The sequence below is a fragment of the Lutjanus erythropterus genome, chromosome 4, assembly GCF_056507025.1.
Source record: "Lutjanus erythropterus isolate fLutEry1 chromosome 4, fLutEry1.hap2, whole genome shotgun sequence".
NCBI lineage: Eukaryota > Metazoa > Chordata > Actinopteri > Lutjaniformes > Lutjanidae > Lutjanus > Lutjanus erythropterus.
In genome coordinates this window covers 35,950,146-35,970,770 of record NC_139320.1, presented here as the reverse complement: position 1 = coordinate 35,970,770, position 20,625 = coordinate 35,950,146, and the positions used below count along the sequence as shown (strand labels likewise).

Sequence of the window (20,625 nt, the reverse complement as noted above, 5' to 3'; positions counted from 1 at the left end):
TCTCTCTGCCTGCTTAGTTCACTGCCCATCCAATCAGGGAGACAATGGGAACTCTCACATTCTGCAGAGTACATGCATAAATTCAGGACTGTAATAAAATTTACATAGATAGTATTGTGTATTTCAGTACTGTTTTTGAATGGTTACATGGACTGTGAAAATCTAGCAGAAGCATCTTTACTCTCTTTCACAAATGATATCAGTATATCCATTCCTTATATGCACATTTACATGAACATGTGTGTATATATAATTGCAGTAACATTGTAAGATATGTATTTCAGAGTAACTTTAGATACTCAACAAAAATATAAATGCAACACTTTAATTTTTGTCCTGAAGTAAAAGATCTAAGACGTCTGCGTGCACAAAAGGTTTGTGTCTCAAATTTTGTTCACGGATTTGATCACATCTGTGTTAGGGAGAACTTCGTCCCTGCCGAGATAATCTATCCACCTGACAGGTGTGACATACAGAGGTGATTAAACAACATCAGTATTGCACAGGTGTGCCTTGGACTGGTCACAATAAAATGCCACTCTAAAGACCTGTGTCCACATAGCACTTTTTTGAAGTAGAAGGGCACTGCCAGGTCACTGGTGAGTGCTGGGAGGAAAAAAAAAAAAGTACTGCATTTGTTGCTATGGTAACAGTATCTTAAATACCTGTGACCGCTGTTGTTGCACAGTCTAGCGTTACCCTTTTGGTTTTTATTATCTATTTGCATTTATGTTTGACATTCTTTTCACCATGAAGATGCTTGCTGTCACATGGCCCTTTTTTATACTGTACACATGTGCTCGCTTGGTTTTACCTGGTGCGTCAGCCCACCATGGCCAGGATTTGCATCTGGGCTACTTGCGTGAAGGTGTGTCCTTACACAAGCTCGTCTTGTGTCAAGCACCTGTAAAATGCTGGTTAATCGCATTACTTTCTTATAAATTCTTCACAATAAGAGTCCCACAATGTTTTTGATAACCTCCTGTCAGTTGAAAGCGAAATGAAACAGTAAAATACTGCAGATACCTGAAAGTACAAACAGTAACGCAGGAGAGAAACTAAACTTTAAACCACAGAGATTCAGTCAGAAGCTACAAAAGTACTGAGAACTGAACACACAAACAGGAACAAATCTTTCTCTCTGCTCTCTTCTTGCACACACAAGTTTAGTCTCTGCTGTTCGGTGCACATCAGAAAAACAAAACAGAAAGGCAAACTCTTCCCCCTCCTTCATTTTCTTGGTTACCAGGGCGACAAGTCTCCATCTAATATATGACTCATTGCCTGTAAAAAGAGCGACTGTGATTAAACCAGCACCTGCTGAAAAGTTCAGATTTTCCAACTTGGAAGTGCATATGGATATTTCGCACAGGACCACAGATGCAAATTTTTTTTTTCCCAGGAGACCAAAGTCATGACCCAACCAACCAATCACTTCTCATGCCTAAACCGAATCAACAAAGGCAACGAGTAGTAACCAATCAGAGGCAGTGTAGAGCAGGTCAAGACTTGGCCTTCTTGGGATAAGAAACATCTGTAGCCCTCTGTGAAATAGCCATAGTTCAGTGTCTAATAAATTCCAAGCCCCACCTGTTGTATCAACAGCTGTCATGTGTATGGATTATCTTTGCAATGGAGAAGTCTTCATTAACACAGATTTCAACAAACTTGTGAACATTTAACAGAAGTAACCCTTTTGTGTGCACACTAGAAGGCTTAGATTTTTCACGTCAACTCATGAAGAATGGGAGCAAAAACAAGTGATGTGTTGATATTTTTGTTGAGTTTACAGTATATTTATTATTTAAATTTGTTTTCTGACAGTGTCTTTTATATGTCAGCTGTTTGGTTGCTTAATCTTTAACACAACATCAGCACTTTGTGGACTTCATTTGCAGGCTTTTTGAATTGTCCTTTAGCAAGCCCACTTCATCAGCTGCGACATGTTCCATCCCCCTGAAGAATGTTGTCATTAAAGATTCATACCGGAAAATTGCCTCCAACAGGATTGCAATGCTTTTTCTATTTCAAGTGCTCCTGGGCATAAAATGTAACAGAAAAAAATAATGTACAGGCATATGAATCATGATGAATGTAAAGTTGTATTCAATGTCAGCCATTTCAGCTGTTATTGCAGTGCCAAAGGATTTCAGCTGAGCGCAGCTTCATCTCTGCAGCCTAACAGAGTGGAAATAATTCAATCATCTGCTTGTTCTCACTTTTAAACAGGACTAGCCTTCAGCTTCTGGTCAAGCGCTCTCATAAACCATTGTGATCAATAAACTGTTATTTGCCTTGTTTGTGAGAGATTGAGAATTGCACATTAGCTGTACAAGTGTTTGCATGTTTACTCATTCACATCAACCATCTGGACTGTTTTGGTGCCACACAAACCACTCAAAAGAGATTCTCTATTACAGAATAAAAGGAAATAAAGTGCAGTAATTAATTAATTTAAGAGACTGACCTAGATAGGTAGCAACCATCATGTGTTGTTGTGCCCCTAGGATGACAGTAATGTGACTAATCCACAACAGCTGTATGATATTTTTATTATGGTTGTATCAGTGTTTGAGCTGACAAAAAAAAAGCAGGAAGGACATTTTATTGTTTTTTTAGCACAGTTTCACAAATGATTTATTATATTTCATCTGTGTCCATGCAGACATTTAGATGTTATCTTTGTAGAGAGTGAGTACACTATAAAAAAATCAAACAGGAATTTAGTGGAATCAACTACTTTTCTCATTTACTTCCCATCGGAGCCACAGACTTTAGATTAAATAGGATGAATCCCTATTCTTGACTTGACTTTTGTTTTTTAGAGTGTAGAAACAAAGAGAGACTGGAAAGCAAAAAGTAGGGAAGCTGGAGGAAATGGAGAAAAGGTCATATATGGCAGCAGAAACAAAAAAGTAGAATAATATAAAAATTATAATTATCAGTGGCCTTGCCTGCAGCTATTCCCAAAATATTACCATTTCTCTCTGATCCAAGGACTTTAACCTCCCACTCACAGCAACCTCTGATTATGCAGAAGCAATAAGGTGCAGGTAAGCCTGCATCAAAATGTAGCATCAGCGGCGCTGCTTGAGACCTGTAGTTAAACACATCGTGCACCATCAGTGAGTACAGCAGGTATTACTGAGACTGTACGCCAGGAGGAGAAAGAGCAATCACGATAAAATACATGCAGCTTTTCATCTGAGGTTTTAAATGATTCATTGGGGTCAGAGGTCATTTGTATGCATCACAGGTAGCCCTGAGGGCATAAAAACAAGGTGTGCAGAAGCATGGTACATCCTCAACAGTGCTGAGAGGAGTAGGGAGGAGGGGGTTGCTTTTTCCCCTCGTATCCTTTCCTTTTGTTTTCACAACCCCTCCGGTACTTTTTTTTTTTTTTTTAATATTCCTCCCTTGTATCTCACTATTCTGCATTGGTTACTCTCTTACTCCAGCTCATTTACAATCCCTCACCTGTTCCCCTCAGAGCCGCCTGCTGAGATATTGATATTGCTTGCATATTTCAAAATAACGACACAGATAAATTGGCAGCAGAGGCGAAAGCCTGTGGGGCACTCCTACTTCAAACAAAAAAAGTTTAGTTAATCGTGGTTGATTTCTTTTTATTTTTCAAACTGAGTCTTGCTCCAAGACAACACAGAATATATTTGTGTCAAAGCTTAATATTGAACTTTAAACAAATGAAGGAAAAAAAACAGAACCAGATATGGATTTAAATGGACAGCTCACCCGAAAATCAGAATTCATATTTTTCCTTATACCTGTAGTGCTAATTGTCCACTTGTAGTTGTTCGTGTGTTGTCAAGTTTTGGAGATATCAGCCAAAGAGATGTCTTCTCTCTCCAATATAATGGAAGTAGATGGCACTTGGCTTGTGGTGATCAAAGCAGATTCATGTTTTGTTTCTACTGAACTACACCAGCCAGCCATATCATGGCACAGAAGGAAGTGTGGAAATAAAACTGTGAATGTGATTTCTGCCTGAGTCATGTCAGATAGACCTTCATCAGTTATGGTGGTTTTGTAACAGTGACAATAACAACCCCCATGATCCCACGCTCCTTCACGACATCATTAATGTACATCTTTTGTTTTTTGTTTTAATGTGAGGGATCCCTAGTGGCTGAAATGACATATTGTGTGTGTAAAGCTCAGCCATGGAGGACGCCATTGATATTTACAGCCCACACTGCCTCGAGTATGAACCTCTCATCCATGAGTAGGTGCACACTTCCTTCTGTGCAGTGATCTGGTTGGTGGATGTAGTTCAGTAGAAAGAAACTACAAATTGGATGGATTATCTTGAATAACCGGGTCATAATTGCTGAGAAGCCTCACAGCAAGAAGGTCCTGAGTTTGAATCCCCCAGCTGGCTAGGTCAGGGCCTTTCTGTGCAGAGTTTGTATGTTCTCCTCATGTCTGCGTGGGTTCTCTCCGGGTTCTCCGGCTTCCTCCCACAGTCCAAAGACATGCATGCTAGGTTAACTGGTGACTCTAAATTGCCCGTAGGTGTGAATGTGAGTGTGAGTGGTTGTGTGTCTCTATGTGGCAGCCCTGTGATGAACTGGCGACTTGTCCAGGGTGTACCCCGCCTCTTGCCCAGTGTCAGCTGGGATAGGCTCCAGCCCCCCGCGACCTTTCGGGAATAAGCGGTTACAGAAAATGGATGGATGGATAATTGCTGAGAAATTGCCGTTGAATTTTTTAAGTGTAGTTTTTGCTGCTTTGTGCACCACAAGCCACGTACCATCTAGTTCCATTATCCTCCAGAGAAAGTAGACAACTCTACAGCCCATATCTCTAAAAGTTTGCAAGTAAAACCAAAAATATCCAGATGAATGAACACCACGGGGAAAACATGTAATTTTGATTTTGGCATAAACCTATGATGTGAGAAGGCTGATAAAAACAAATTCCTCAACAAACAGACTAAAACAGAAATTTCACATAAACTATGCTTATCTTTCACACATTATAATTAATTGCATGCAGATCAATGAATTTTCAAAGTTCTATTTTCTTCTGCTGTACTTGGGATGTGGACAGCTGGATTTCCTTGATTACAAAATGGTTGATGACACCATGATTATGGACACCCTGCGCCAATTTTAAATAACACCCTCAACATGGCTAAGATGACGGCAGAACAGGAGAGTGTGTGAAGTTCATTTAAAAGTGGCGATGCATGATATTTCATGACAGCAACACAGAGCTTGAGGGCGGGATTTACTCTGTAACCTTTCATAAACATCATTCACCAATCTCATGAATGACTCCCTCACACCTTTCATCCCTCTGTTTATTCTCTTGCTGCTTCACGGCACTAATTGGGTGTATATTGCTTTTACTTTTTAAGACGAAAGGCAGAAGGCGAGAGAGAAAAAGAGCAAACACATCTTTCGCTCATTCAACATTTCAGCTAATTTAAAACAGGAGAATGCTGAATCCAATTAGATATTTGCTGTAAGTGTGAACATTCAAAAACAAACAGATTCAGTGAAGGGTGAAGAACTGGAATGAGAAAACAGCATAATGGCAACCTGCCACATTATTCAGAAACGAAAAAGGAGAAGCAGTTATTGATCGAAAAGATTCTGTTACCTGGTTATTCTGTCTTACTGCCTTTAGTGTTGCCATATTGTTTTCAGAATAAGCAGAGGTGGCAAAAGTATACTCATTCTTTGCTCCATCAGAAGTACAGATACTCGTGTAAAAAAAAAGACTCTGGTCGAAGAAGAAGTACTGATTCAACTTAACTCAAGTAAAAGTGAAACACTACAGGCTCTGAAATGTACTCAGAGTGTAAAGGTAAAAAAGACTAAAGGATGTATCTATAGGCTGTTTCTGTGCAAAGCTAACAGAACCTCACCTTTTCTTAACAGTCGGGTCTTGCTCTCTTTTATGACATTTTTCATCTTGTATTATCATTTTCATCTTGCTACATTCTTTATATCATTTTTGATCTTATTTCCTTTTTTCATCTTGTTAGGTCTTTTACATTGTTTTTAGTCTTATGTCATTTTCATCTGGTTTAGTCTTTGACATTTTTTTTTTGTCTTATCTCGTTTGTATGTCTTATGTCATGTTGTATGATGAAAGGTCATTTTCATCTTGTTTTTTGTCGTTTTCATCTTGCTACATGTTGTTCATCATCTTTTGTGCTGTTTCCTCTTTTTCATCTTGTTATGTCTTTTACATTATTTTTTGTCTTACGCCATTATTAATTTTTTTTGCCTCTTTACATAATTTCCATCCTGTTGTCTATTATGAAGTATTTCATCTTCTTACTTATTGTCTGCCATCTGTCTGTGTGATACCCACTGATGGACACACAAATGTTTTCTGTAAGTTATTGCTTTTAGGTTAATTTTTTTTAAGGTTGAAATTTGTCTTGATGTTGGAAAGGCTGTGCTCGGTGATGTAAAAGAAAACATAATCAACAATTCCCCTCAAATTCATTAAAACTAAAGTAACAAGCCTATTTTGAAAATGTGAGGCGTAGAAAGTACAGATATTTATGTTAAAATGTGGAGAGTAAGTACAGCATTTAAGTACTTAGTTTCCTATCGCTGCTCACTGGCTTTACTATTGCCATGAGAAATGATTTATTCAAAATAACCAGCCTCGCATCATTTAGTGCCAAGGTTACAATAAAATGCTGCTGAGAGGAAGTATTTTACTCATTATTAATGACATTAATCCAGTGTAATTTCACTTAGAGCCTGAATGATTTCTATTGTTTTACTGGAGTGAATGATGACTGTCAAATTTTAGAACAGAATCTCACTGAAAAGCTGCAGACCTTTTATACATGAGACGTAATCACTTTGAATCTGCTAAGGAAATATTCACTACAGTGCCCACACACAGAAGCCTTAAGGTGATACAGTCTATAGCAGTCACAGTAGATCTGTTTCATCTAGCTGTAACCTTTAAGGCCCAGACGGCAGGTCATTCCCTGATGTTCAGGTGAGCTGGGAGCACGATGAGCCTGTTACAGCAGTTACTTTGACAGCGCAGACCATCTCTGTCTGTGCATAAATTAGGACTTTAGGACATTTTTTGCCCAATCCTTGCTTCCTCAGGGACTCAAAATAGACTTGCGTCTAATTATTGACGTGCAGGATTAGGTTCTAGGGAGTAAACAGGAATGTCAGAGGATAGAGTCTGGGGAATGCATGACCAAAGATTCCTCACATTTTATTTTTCTTTTTTGTCTGATTACAGAAATCAAGCAGGCACCACAATACAGTGCCATAATAGAATACATCAGAGCTACATGACTGATAGGAAATCCATGTTAAATGAGGAGAAAAAATTAGAAAATATAATAAATTGGGTACACAAGACAGGAACTAATCAAAATAGTTTCTAAAGAAATTCAATTTCAATCACTTCAAAGGCAGGAGGTGATTGAAATTTGTTGATTTTATGCTTTGAGGAAATTCTCCTTCTTCTTAAACTAAATAAGCTATTAGAACAAGCCCCTCTAGGATTAGCTGAAAAATGTTTTGTCAAAAAGATGAAAAAGAGACTTCTCTTAACTCATGAAAAGTTGAGATAGGGTCCATGTGGTTCTCACAAGGCAGCAACACTATAAAGATAATCTTATACAATACAAAAAACCACAATAAAGTAGTTTAAATTAGCACATTAAAAGAACAGTTCAAAATCAAAAATATATTTCTTCTTATCTTTAGTGCTATTCTAGATGGTGTGAGGAAGTGTGCATCTACTCATGGTTCGACAGTGGAAAACACCATTAATGTTTATGTCGATGTTTTTGTTAAACATGAAAGAATAACACAAGAGAATGGTAGAAATGCATTATACATTCTTAAGTCAGAGTGTAATCTATTTTAGATTTAAAATTAAATATTATTGACATATTAAGCCTTTTGTAAAACTAAAACTAAATAAATAGCTTTTTATATATATATATATATATATATATATATATATATATATATATATATATATAGATATGTATATCATTCTAGTTTAAATTTGAGAATGTGAAAACTCATGGATGCCCTGGCAGAGGTTCTCTGTTCTATTTGAGAACCACTAAACAATCAAATAGGAGTCTAGGGAGTCTGATAAATTGCACTACAGGTAAAAGGAAAAATAGCCTATGTATTTTTGACATGGGGTGAAATGCCCCTTTAAACACCCATAGCTGTAAAATTCAACATACAAATGAATGCATCAGTAACAGGTTATCAATTAAAAAACAAAACAAAACATGCATAATAGTAAAATACTGAATTACAGGGACCATGTTGCTTCATAATTTTGCTAATAACCCTTATATACTTACAAAGTATATGAAATAAGTTTCTGAATGCAGAATTTGTACTTGTAGTGGAGTATTTATCAGTGTGAAATTTAACTGCCTGACCGCATGAGGTGGTGACGTGTCGGGGCAGCCGGAGGGCGAACAACCAATCATAGACCGTTGCGACATTATCAGGAAACTGAAAAATCTGACGTCAGTACTATGCGACATGCCGGACGGAAACGCGAAGGAAAGCATACGACCTGCTGCATTTTGACAACACCATCTGAATGTTGTTGTTTTAATAGTTAATTATACGGCTAGAATTTAAATCGTACAGTTAGTTATCAATAAATGACTAGTCAGTAGTTTCAGACTGTTCAGTCTCTGGTCCACAAATCCATTCACATCTTGTAGCGTTAGCTAAAACGTTAGCGAGCAGCTACCGTTACAAGACAGCAGTCTTACTGGTTAACGGTTATTCTGACAACGCTTTAGCATTTGCTGCTTCAGCCGCTGGTTTCTAACGGCGGTATGAGTTATGGATACGGCGGTGGAGGTGGGAGAAGAGGCAGAAGAGGAGGAGGACGAGGAGGAGGTAGAGGAGGGTACAGAGATGGGAGCAGAGAAAGATGGGACAGAGGAGGTGGAGGAGGCTCCAGAGGACACAGTTGCGACTTTGACCAGGACCGAGGAGGAGGAGGAGGAGGAGGAGGAGGAGGAGGAGGAGGAGGTGGACAACGGGACCGTCCTCCTCCACACCTGAAGGGCCGTGAAATTGGCCTGTGGTACGCCAGATACGGAGCCGTGAGGAGGAAACAAGCTGACAGGAGAGCGGTATGGATTGTGTGTTGGTGGAGGCTTTTGCACATTGAGTTAAGAGTGTCAGTGTATTAGAAACAGACACCAGGACCTGCATCATCTGATATAACAGATTGAAGTTAATAGTTGTCTGCCCTCTAAACTCAAGTGTCAGCTGAAATGTGTGGGTTATAAGATGATTTAACTGGAAAATGGTTTTAGAGTACAAAGTCTTCTGCATATTCAGGGTAGTTCATGCTGATCTGTGAACAAAACCCTGCACATAGACGATGAGACACTCAGATCCTGACACAAAAATATGATAGATAAAATAGTTGGGTTGACTATTGGTTCTTCCACAAAATATGAACACGATGAGCTATTTGACAAGTTGTCATCAGTAATGTGGATATAAAAATGAGTACCTGGGAAAAGGCAAATGATAGAACAGTCTGGTAAGTTCAGAAAATTACATCACTTTACTGTAATCAGAAGAGAGCTGTGTAAAAATATGTAAACAACAGTATATACAACACACACAGTGTAAAACAATAATAATGGTGATAATGGGGGATAAGTGTGTTAGGATGCAAGAGTATTATAAATAAGCCTATAGGTTGGTTTAAATGCACAGTGTAAAGAAATAAACACAGCAATGATGCTAGTGTAACCAGTGTATTGCACTATTGAATTAGTATTCTACAGAGTAGTAAACAGTTGATTTATTGAGCAGATTCCCATATTGTTAGATCAATAGTACACAGATGAATATATAAATAAAATGTAAATAATCATTAGCTTCTGAGGAGTTAAGCATATAAATAACAAATCAATAAGTAACTTCTGACAGTAGTCAAAGAAGAGCAGAGCCAATCTACTTACTCAGTGTGTCAGACACTCCGAGTGTAGAGTTGTAAAGTTTGATGGCCGCAGGTTGGAAAGACTTACTGTGGCGCTTCATGGTGCATCTTGGTGGAATCATTCTCATACTGCGCAAAGTCAACATTTATGCCATATCCTAATATAACATTATCCAAAACCTGATATGATATCATAATTGATAAATTTAGTGGGTAGACAGTAGCCTAAACAATAGTCACACTTAGCACAGCAACTAATGATTATTTTCGTTCTTGGTTGATCGTTTAGTCTATAAAATATCAAAAATTGTATAACATGCTCAAAGAGAAGTCTTCAAATTGGTTCTTTTGTGCCATCGGCAGTCCAAAACCACAGAGACAAAGCAGCAAATCCTTACATTTAAAAAGTTGGAACGGGGTGCCCCTATATCTCAGTTTGGTAGGGCGTGCGTCCCGTGTACTGAGGCTGTTAGTCCTCTGCAGCGGCCGCTGGTTCGACTCCCGCTTGCGGCCCATTTACTGCGTGTCATCCTCTCTCTCTTCACCCCCCCTTCCTGTCATGTCTTCAGCTATCACTATAATTAAAGACAAAAAGCCCAAAAAAATTATCTTAAAAAAAAAAAAAAGCTGGAACCAGCATTGACATTTTTACATGAAAAACAACTGAAATGATTAATTGATTATCAGAATAGTTTGCAACTAATTTTCTTTCACTTAACTAATCAATCAGTTATTCATTGCAGCTCTAGTTGCACTTTCCCTGGATGCTAGTTTTCGATTCCTAAAACTGGTTTTCTGTATTTCAGATGAACTATCCCATCTCTGCAATAAGTGCAGACTAAATTGTCAGCAACATTGTAACACTGCAGCAGAAAAACAAACACATTTCAGTGCAAGGCTTTCCTTATGCCTTGGGCTAAATTGCACTTGTTTTTCTCCTGCCTGCCTCCTGCTACAATAAAAGTACTTACTGATGAGTGCTGAGGACTTCATTTGCATGTGTTGTGATTTTCTTGGATAGGCATCTATCACACATTAAAGACATCTGAGTTGAGCATCTAGTTCCTTTTCTTGAGCTATCTCCATAATAAAACACAATGGGCGACATAAATGGTGTGAATTCCTTTTGCAAACAAACCTAATTTATATAGCACAGAAGTTACAAGTGTTGAAGCGCTAAACAAACGAGTAATCCATGAGCTGTCTCTAAAATGCAGAAGTTATGGAAAGTGGAATTGCATTGTTTTTACATGACAAAAGTAATACATATAATACATATTGCTGTTATGTGGATTTCACAGCTTCAGTGGTATTATAGTGGGGCTTTTCATTAGGAAAAAAATTCCTAGAAAACATTGCTTCAAACCATGCCCTGGTGCCACGTATGGTTAGGCTAACTGCAAGGTTGTGGCTGAACTTTCTTCTTGCCATGTTTGTGTGCAGCGGGCAGTGGTTCAGATGGATGAGGCCAGAGAGCAGCACATTACCAAGCTGCTTAACTCTGTCCAGAATGATCAACCTGGTCCACAGAGAGACGGCAGGGACGCAAGAGCCTCTACGTCAGGCGAGTGGCAGACAGCTGCTAATAGAAGTGGTCATTGGTAAGAGCAGCTTTCATAGCAACAGTTGAATTTCCAGCTCACAATAAAGAAAATGGAAAAGCTAGATAGGATCAAAGTGCCTGGCCTGGAGTGTTCAGCTAACATGTTTATGACCTGTGTTTGCAGTTACTTTGATGGGGATGCACCTGAAGAGGATAAACAGAAGACTGAAATCAAATCTGAGGAAGAGGAAGAAGAAGTTAGTTTGGGCGAGAAGAGAGCAGCTCACAAATCACAACGGTAACTTTGCAACCAAATAAGATGCATGTAAATAGCAATACTATCTGATGAACCACTATATTGTGGATAATTACACACTTCAATGTTTTTGTTTAGTTACTTCTCTACGGCGGTTAAAGATGAGCCTCCAGACAATTGGGATGAAGATGAGCAGCAACAGCAGCAGCAGCAGGAGGATGAAGAAAAACAGAAACTGAAAAGGAATGACAGGGATCTTGAGTTCTTATTTCATGAAGTAGTCAGAGACACTTCACTGGACGACCGCCTAAAGAGAGATCTGCAGAACAAACAGTCAGATCCAAAATACAAAGAAATGCTGGTGAGTATCATGATTAGTATCAAGTTGTTTTATATAGTGGTAAAAGTTAAGGCTTCTGGACTACTAAAATATGCTATGTTAAGCAAAGTGTAGCCCTACAAAGAGAGGGAAAAAGACGTCACTGGCAGATACCCAAAGTTGCAGTATCAATATTTGGACTTTCAAAATGGTATCAAGCCATCCCTAGTGTAAATAACAGAACAACAAAATCATAATTGGAGATGATGCAGGGCAGAGCATCTGTGTCACAATACTTAATAACACATGCTAGTTGGTTTGCAAGAATTTGTTGCAGTATTGGCCATTCTGAGATTTACAGGTCAACAGATGTTTATTGTTTACAGTTCAAAATAGTTTAGTATGACACCCTAATACAGAATCAGACTAAGCCATATGGTGAATTAATATCTCATTAATCACAGAAATATTATCACAATATTCCTTGTATATGCAAAATGATGGTAAATGTTTTAAAGAATGATTTACTGAGCTGATTAACCACAGTATGACAATATTATATCATATTATTCCACTGAGTCAATATTGAGGTATTACCAGATTATTGCCAAACCACTACACAGAGCCTGTGATTATGAGAATTAAGTAAGAGTTGTTTTGTTATGTAAATACTATCAAGACTGAACATCTGCTCTTCATTGTGTTGATTTTATTCATTATTTACAAGTGTTTTCTCTTTTTTCCTCAGAAATTCAGGGAAAAACTACCCTCCTATCAAAAAAAAGAGGCAAGTTTTTCTCTCCTCCTCATCGTTTCTCTTTTTCAAGCTTGAAATCGTAATATCTTCTATCATCACTGTTTTCCTCCTTATCTCATGATCCACTTCCTCTCACCTGCTTCCATCTCTCTGTCCACAGGAGCTGGTGAACCTGATAAACTCGAACCGTGTCCTCGTGGTGAGCGGGGAAACAGGATGTGGAAAGACCACTCAAGTCACCCAATTCATCCTAGATGACTACATCAATCGGGGCGTGGGCTCCATGTGTCGTGTCGTCTGCACACAGCCTCGTCGCATCAGTGCCATCTCGGTATGTACTCCTATGGTTTTACTGGTCTGACTGTGTTGGAGTGTATGTTGTTGTGTACATGCTGAGGATAGATGCGGTTGCTAAGCTATGTCATATGATGTTTAGGCATTGCATATGTCATTTCCTGCATCACTCATGCAATGGGTATTGATGGGTATTTTCTTACAATGCTGATTGTGTTCTTAATGTTTTGTATGTGTGTGTGTGCTTCCTCTCAGGTAGCAGAGCGTGTAGCAGCAGAGAGGGCAGAAAGTGTAGGGAATGGAAATTCTTGTGGTTACCAAATCCGCCTACAGAGGTAAGGAAGTCTCTTCAAACTTCAAACTTGTATGAACTGTTAGTGGCTAAAGAACCAACAGAAATGCTATATACTGAGCTTCAAGAACGATATCACCAGTTGAATTTGGTCCCATGCAAGCACTGAGTAAGTCCATTCAATAAATCAGTGATTGGATGTGCCAGTTTTCTCCACTTAAAGATAATAGAGAAACTCCTTTTGACCCAAAGAAGAACGATTCAAAGACGGTGCTCATCTCACCCTCAGGAATGTTAAAGTCCTCAAATCAGAAAGCAAGAAATCTTGATGTAGTCATGAATTTTAACATCTACATTCAGACAGTTAAAAGGTCAGGCCACTATCATCTTACACACATATCAAGAGTTAAAGGACTTACGTTAGCAGGATTTTGGAAAAACTTGCCTGTGTTTATTTTCAGCAGGCTCGGCTGAAAAGATAAGATAAGACAGCTGCAGGTGACTCAAAATGCTGCTGCTGGAGTCCCAAGGGAGAGAATCAAAAAGTTGATTTTAAAATACTATTGTTGGTTCGTAAAGTACTGAATGGTTTAGTGCCAAAATGCATTTCTGATCAACTGCTCAGTTATGGACCATCCAGACGGTCTGAGACAGGTCTGCTCACTGTCCCCAGAGTCAAAACTAAACCTGATAACTTGAGATCTGTTTCACTCTCTGTTCTTTGAAATTTGGGCTTAAAACAATTTGCATTTTAAGTAAAACTATCTGTTCATATTTCTCACTGCACTGCAATTTGGTGCTCTGCTGTTTGCATTGGTTTGTCATAAATCCAATTTATGTGTGTTTTTATATTGGCTTGACTTTGCATTGCATTGATGTTGAAAGGTGCTTACAAATAAGGCTGTATAACATGGTAAGAAAAATCATATTGCTATTATTTTGACAGACAGAGTGATCATTTTTGCATCACAATATGCATTTTCAATGAAAGAAAAAACTATTTTGGGTCTGCACCAATCAAACATGTTTTCTTACATCTGGAGAACAAGGTTTGGAGGCCAGGGCATCTCTGCAGCACTACAGTACGTCATTATACTGCTGTTTTGTCCACATTTTACCTTTATCAAGAAATACAGCTTCTGCAATTTGGATATTTCATTTGGTCATTTTGTGATTTCAGTAATATTTTGATTAATTGTGCAGCCCTATATACAAATAGGCTCGGATTTTCTTGCCCTGCACATGTTAAAAATCAAAATTGAATCGATAGCACTTGACTTAATGAAGAATGGAATCACCATTGTTTGGGTTGCTGATGAGCTCAGGGAAGGTTGTGAGAGGTTGCAGAGACTTTTTCCTCCTTCTCCGATTCAGTTTTTCTTAGACTGGCTGCAGACGACTTCATTTGTGCCATCATCTCAGATGTTTACTAGTGATTTGAAAAGGTCTTGTGTTTTGCTTTTTGTGCATGACTGTTTCCAAGGTTGGAGAAAACAACTGAACTAAGAGCCCCTTTGGGTTGGACTTAAGTTTGCCAGACAGATTGGTAAATTTTTAATTTGGTGACCAATAGATTTCCTTAGTGCTGTTGCGGATTATGGTTGATTCTTATTCTTTAGAAAAAAGCAGACATACTTCTGCTTATAAAGAGAGTTCCTTGATGGATAGGCTAGTTAAGATAGATAAGCAAAATATATGGGATAAATGAATACCACAGGAAATTTGTTTTTGTTTTGAAGGACAGGAGATATTAGGATCAGTAGATGGGAATTATGCACATGGAGAAGAAACAGAAAGCTTGGGAAAAAGGCATTTAATGGTATGCAGACCAAGCAGGCTGAGAGTTACAGGAGATGAGAGGGTGCAGCAATCTAAAGTGAATTATATGCAATAGAGTACGGAGTATGAGAGAGGATGATAAAGATGCAGTAAGAGGGGGAAAAAGAGGAAGCAAAGGTGTAATATGAATGGAGACTGGTACTAGGGATGAGACATGAGAAGACGGACAGAAAAAATATTACTGACTGTCAAAGGAATGGGACAATAACAAGGTGCTAGACTGTGAATTTCAGACCATTTCCCACATTTTCTAAATCTTCTCTTGGGGTGGTACATTTCTTGCAGTTATGATTCAGAGCTCTCCTTAAGGGAGAAAAACAAAAACTAAAGAAACCTTTTATTTAAAAAGGCATCTTTTTAAGTTCCCTAGCTTGATGTCAACTCCCACTGTCACTGATGGAGACCATGGGTGTCTCTCAGTGAGGATATGTAAAAACAGGCAATTTGTTCCCCAAGTTTGTCTGACTTCTGTTGATAAGCCAGATTCCACATAGTAACTAACATAAAAAAGTACACACTTCTGCTTCTCTTTACTTTCCTTTCGGTCTCTCATTAAGTAATAATATTCTTTACAAAACAAAGGCAAACAAACACAAGTTGGCCAGAACACATTTAATCTCAGTCTTTGGCAACTTCAGTTGAATATGCAGGGAAACACAACTCGGTCTCTGCAGACAGTGACTGAATAAATAAATGTTCCCTCTGGTACTTTTTATGCAGCAAATGATGGATGGGTATAATAAACAAAAAGCACGAAACTGTTTAGAGTGAATAAAATTACTGTGCTATGAGATTCAAAAACTGAACTTGTGTTTGAATAGTTGGAGGTTACTGCCTTATACACAACATCGTCCTCCTTTTGTCTTCTCTAGAATTTCAGGTCTCATGTATTACTAGTGCTGTCAATCGATTAAAATATTTAATCGCGAATAATTGCATTAGTGTCTGTAGTTAATTCCGATTAATCGCAAATAAATCACGCATTTTTCATTTTTTCAAAACGTACCTTTAAAGGATTTTAACCAAAAACAATTACAAATCTTGTCCAAAAACAATCAAAAGCACTGCATTTGGCATAAAAAAAGCTTGAATAATAACATGACAAACCCATTAGTCCATGAATAGAATAGAAAAGTCAATTGTGGCTTCAGATTTAAAATTCAAGCACCACAGAACCAGGAGTAGTTTAGGAAATGGTGTATTTATCTATTTAGTTATTTAGTATTATTATTGTTAATAATAGTTTATTTGTTTAATAAGATATTGTCCTCTGAGGAGAAAAATCCTCACCTTTATTCAGCTCAGTCTATATAATGATGAAATGGTGTGCAATATTCATGTTTGTATTAAGGCAGCAGGATCATTTACATCAGTGAGGATGTTTTAGGCCACAGCAGACAGGAAACTGCACACCGACACACACTGAGGAGATGAGAGGAGAGACAGCGTTTGGACTCTTCATCATGACTTACAATAATGAGATTTGTGGACGAGACCAGCGTCTGTCAGTTTGGTCAGAGACAGAGATTTAAATCTATAGTTTAAACCACATGACCAGGATTCGTCATCAATAAAGCTTTTATATCGGTCTGCACTTCACTCACTCCCCCTCCGTCCCTCCTCTCTGCAGCTCATCTCTCCTCCCTCGCTGTTGTGATCAATCAGCATGAAGTAATTCAGTATTTAAAAGAACACAAATTGGACTTGGAGTGTAAAATTGTGCACCACAGAAGTGTATGGTAACATTATGATTCATGATTGTAAAAAGTTTTTATATCAAGCTTTCTCCCTCTCTCTCTGGGTCAGTCTTATTTTTACTTTTACCTGGTTTCAGGTGGAGCTGCAGCTCGATCAGCACTCTCTCCTCTCTCTCCTCCTACACTTCTGTTTCTTTGCACTGAGCCACTTGCCTCAACAGTTAAGCTTGTTTACATTGTCATTTGACAGAAGCTCACGTCTTCACGACTGCGAGCAGATTTATTTTCCAGCTGCTGATTCAAACTCTGGGTCAGGCCAATATAACAGAATGTGTGTTAATCGTGTGCCAAAAAAAATTAGTGGAATTTAAAGGAATTTGTGTTAACGTGTTATTAATGTGTTAACTTTGACAGCCCTAGTTATTACTGATCACGGACAAGTATTGTGTTGAATCAACACCTGCCTACACCTTTTATTCTCTTCTTAGTAGAGATGAAACACTATGAAAGTTTCATATCACGATTACAGTGACCAAATTTATCACAGGTTTTTACTTTTATTGCGGTAGTGTTAAAATGTGTGTAAAAAGTATTGATACACTAACATATCAAACATAGTTTGATAATTAAAATTTGATACAGCAGTACTAATCATCAGGAATTTTATTGCTGTTTATCCTGAGACCAGTAGGCGTTGTTTTATCTCTGCTTCTGAACTAATACAGCCTGAAATTCTCACACACATTCCAGTTGGTTATTCCATTGTTTGCTTGAAAATGAAAGGTGACTGGACCTTCTCAGTCTGCACATAGTTGGACTACCAACCAGGCAAAGCAGAAAACTGTTGGAGGGCACTGACAGCTCAATGCTGACTATATTTTTTGGTACTTTTATTGAAAACCTGTTTGGATATTGGCAACATTAAAATACAATAACAACTGACCTGCTGAGAGCCTAAAGGCTTGTGCTGCTTTATTTCCCGACCTTGAGGCTGAGTGTGGAATAGAGTTCCTGTGATAAAACGTAACTGCAAGTTTGTGCCTACATATAGCACTTCACTTAATTAATTTGTGATCAATCAAATAACCACACAGCGAACCGGCCCCCAGGTTGTATTGCAGTATTGAAAGACTGTCCACATTGCAGTTCATAGAGGCCCAGCAGCTCCTCTTTGTCCTGAGGCCACTCAGCAGGTTAATCCTGCCACAGTGCCTGGCCCCTAGCAAGCTTCCTCTTCAGTATTTTCGTCTAATTTTTTAATGAATATGGTTGAAGTTAATGTGTTAAAATGGACTGATGTTATCACTCTATTTCACTGCTATTTATTATCAGGCTATATGCTGTTGTGTCATTGCTATTGGTGATATAGAACAGCGGTTCCCAACCTTCTTCTTAAGGGACCCCTTTTCTATCATTGAGTTAGTCTGACTCACCAAAGGCACACTGTGGTTATAAGTCCTGCCATCGGCCATGGTATTGCAGCGTCCGCTGACAGAGTTTTCAAAGTCCCTAGGAAACAAGAACAACCGAGCTGAGCTACAACCTACACACTGAAAATGGCTAATGGTACAAATGTAAATAAGTTAACAGCTGTTACCTTTTCTTTTGCAATGATGTTGTCATGTGGAGCCTGACCTCTCTCCAGAGCAGAGGTCTGTGTGTGTGAGACTATTACTTAGTAAACTGACCCTGACTAACTGACATATTTTATGTATATTTCCGATTATATTCAATGTATACAATAACAGCACAGAACAACTGATCAACTGTACCATTAACCCAAATAGTGAACGCAATAACTGCAGGAAGTTATTGTAAAACAAGTGATTTGGATGATTTTTGAGCAGATTATTTCCTGTGAATATTGCTTCAGAGATGAGTTCTCCTGATGTTTTAAGCAACCTTTTATAGCAATTCTCTGCCTCTATTATGTGTGTTTGTTTTTTATTTTTTTTTATTTTTAACAATCATACGTACTCGACAGACATCTTTTTTGTTCCATTGTTGTATTAGGTCTTTGGCTGTTTTAACTGTGTACTTTTCTAATGCAAGATGAGGCCTTTTATCAGAGAGTGAAGACTGTGAATATAGCTTGTGTTCTTCACCATGTCTTTATCCTGTGAGATTTTTTTATATGTTATATAATAGTCTAATCTGTTAATCTATGTAAATTTTAAAAATAACAATTTTATTCTTTTTTTTTTTTTTTGCAGAAATGAATGAAATACTTAGCTATAGACCTGCTGTGTTTTTTTCTTACATCCCTTAAAATCAAGGTCTCTCATTTTCAGCTTCACAGAGGGACAAGTTAGGACTGCCCAGCAACTGTGCCTCACACGCTCACCTTGATCAAATCTTTCACGTGTATCCAGTCAGAAAATAAACTGATCAAAGTCTGAGACAATGCCCCTATCGAGACTATGCCCACCTACTGTTAGACAGGAATGGCAATTTACATGCCTGCCATCTCCCCTAACGTATTTGGATATAAAGCTCATTTGACAGCTAGATGACATTATGACAAACAATCTCCTCCCCCTTTCAGGAAATAGAGATTATATTAGAAAATTTGATCAAATTGGGACTGTTCCGTCAGGGTAAGATTAATATTTTAAAGATGGTAATAGTACAATTAATTATATAAACTATGTTACCATTTAAGCCTACTGCACAATATATTATTGAAATATATTGAAGCTGCATACAACCTGGGAAAAAAAAATAAAACATATATAAATCAGACAAAACTTTAGTATGGAGGCTTCCCCCATATAGACTGATATCATTATGCTTTCTGCCTCAAACAATTACTGAAACTATAAGTAGTAGCTTTGCAAGCTTCAGTGTGGGTTTCTATAGAGAAAGACCTTACATACCCTCACCCTGTCCAGACTATTATTACTCACACCAGTGGTGTGATTCCTCATAATATTCATGTAACCTTACACAAGGTCATGGGCTCAGATCCCACTTGTACAGGTAAAACATCATTATGGCATACTACAATCCTTAAAATAGGTAAACGAAACAAAAAAATGTATTTTGAACAATTAATGAAGAAGTACAAACTCCCAGACATGGACTTTTGAAAGCACTTGCAGTTATGGAGTTGTATTTAGACAACTACCACTCATATCTGGAACTGAAGCACAGGATCGTCACTTCACGCCACTGTTTGTTTGTTTCACTGCTTTGGTTGTTACGTTGTTTAAATTGTGTGTTGATGTTGTGATACACTTTGTAACCATGTTTCAAAAGGTACTTCAAAAGTTTTTATTGTTGTTATTTCTCCTGAAATATCACATTCCTTAAATAGCACACTTACATTGATTACATAGTAAAGCCTTTATTGTGGTTCAGTTGTCGGTGAAACGCACTTTTCAGATGTGTCATAACAGAGGCAGTTTCTGGTTTGTAATTTCATGGTTGCTATTCGTTGGAGAGACCTTTCATCACTTAGTAATGCTTATGCAAAGTATGAGATAAAGACAGTGTTAACACAAGTGGCCATTACAACCAATTACATTACTTGTTCTGTGTCAGCAGCATTTTATAGCAACATCAATCTTGGCTTTATGTGCTGTTCTGTGCAGAGGCTGAGCATCATGATATTACTGCTATGAAATAATTTTTAAATGACCAACATTAAAACAAAGAAAAATAAG

At 38.0% G+C, this 20,625-nt stretch overlaps 1 protein-coding gene across 1 annotated transcript in view; it reads left to right on the top strand.

Moving 5' to 3' along the window:
• Positions 1-8,532: 8,532 nt before the first annotated feature.
• The window catches only part of dhx36 (DEAH (Asp-Glu-Ala-His) box polypeptide 36), a 42,049-nt gene continuing 29,956 nt past the window's right edge, over positions 8,533-20,625 (top strand). Inside the window, exons 1-7 of the mRNA XM_084717820.1 lie at positions 8,533-9,139; positions 11,407-11,564; positions 11,691-11,804; positions 11,901-12,123; positions 12,830-12,868; positions 12,999-13,169; positions 13,388-13,467. Coding sequence (XP_084573946.1) covers positions 8,837-9,139; positions 11,407-11,564; positions 11,691-11,804; positions 11,901-12,123; positions 12,830-12,868; positions 12,999-13,169; positions 13,388-13,467 — 1,088 coding nt within the window. The 5' untranslated portion in view covers positions 8,533-8,836. The remainder of the gene's footprint in view (positions 9,140-11,406; positions 11,565-11,690; positions 11,805-11,900; positions 12,124-12,829; positions 12,869-12,998; positions 13,170-13,387; positions 13,468-20,625) is intronic.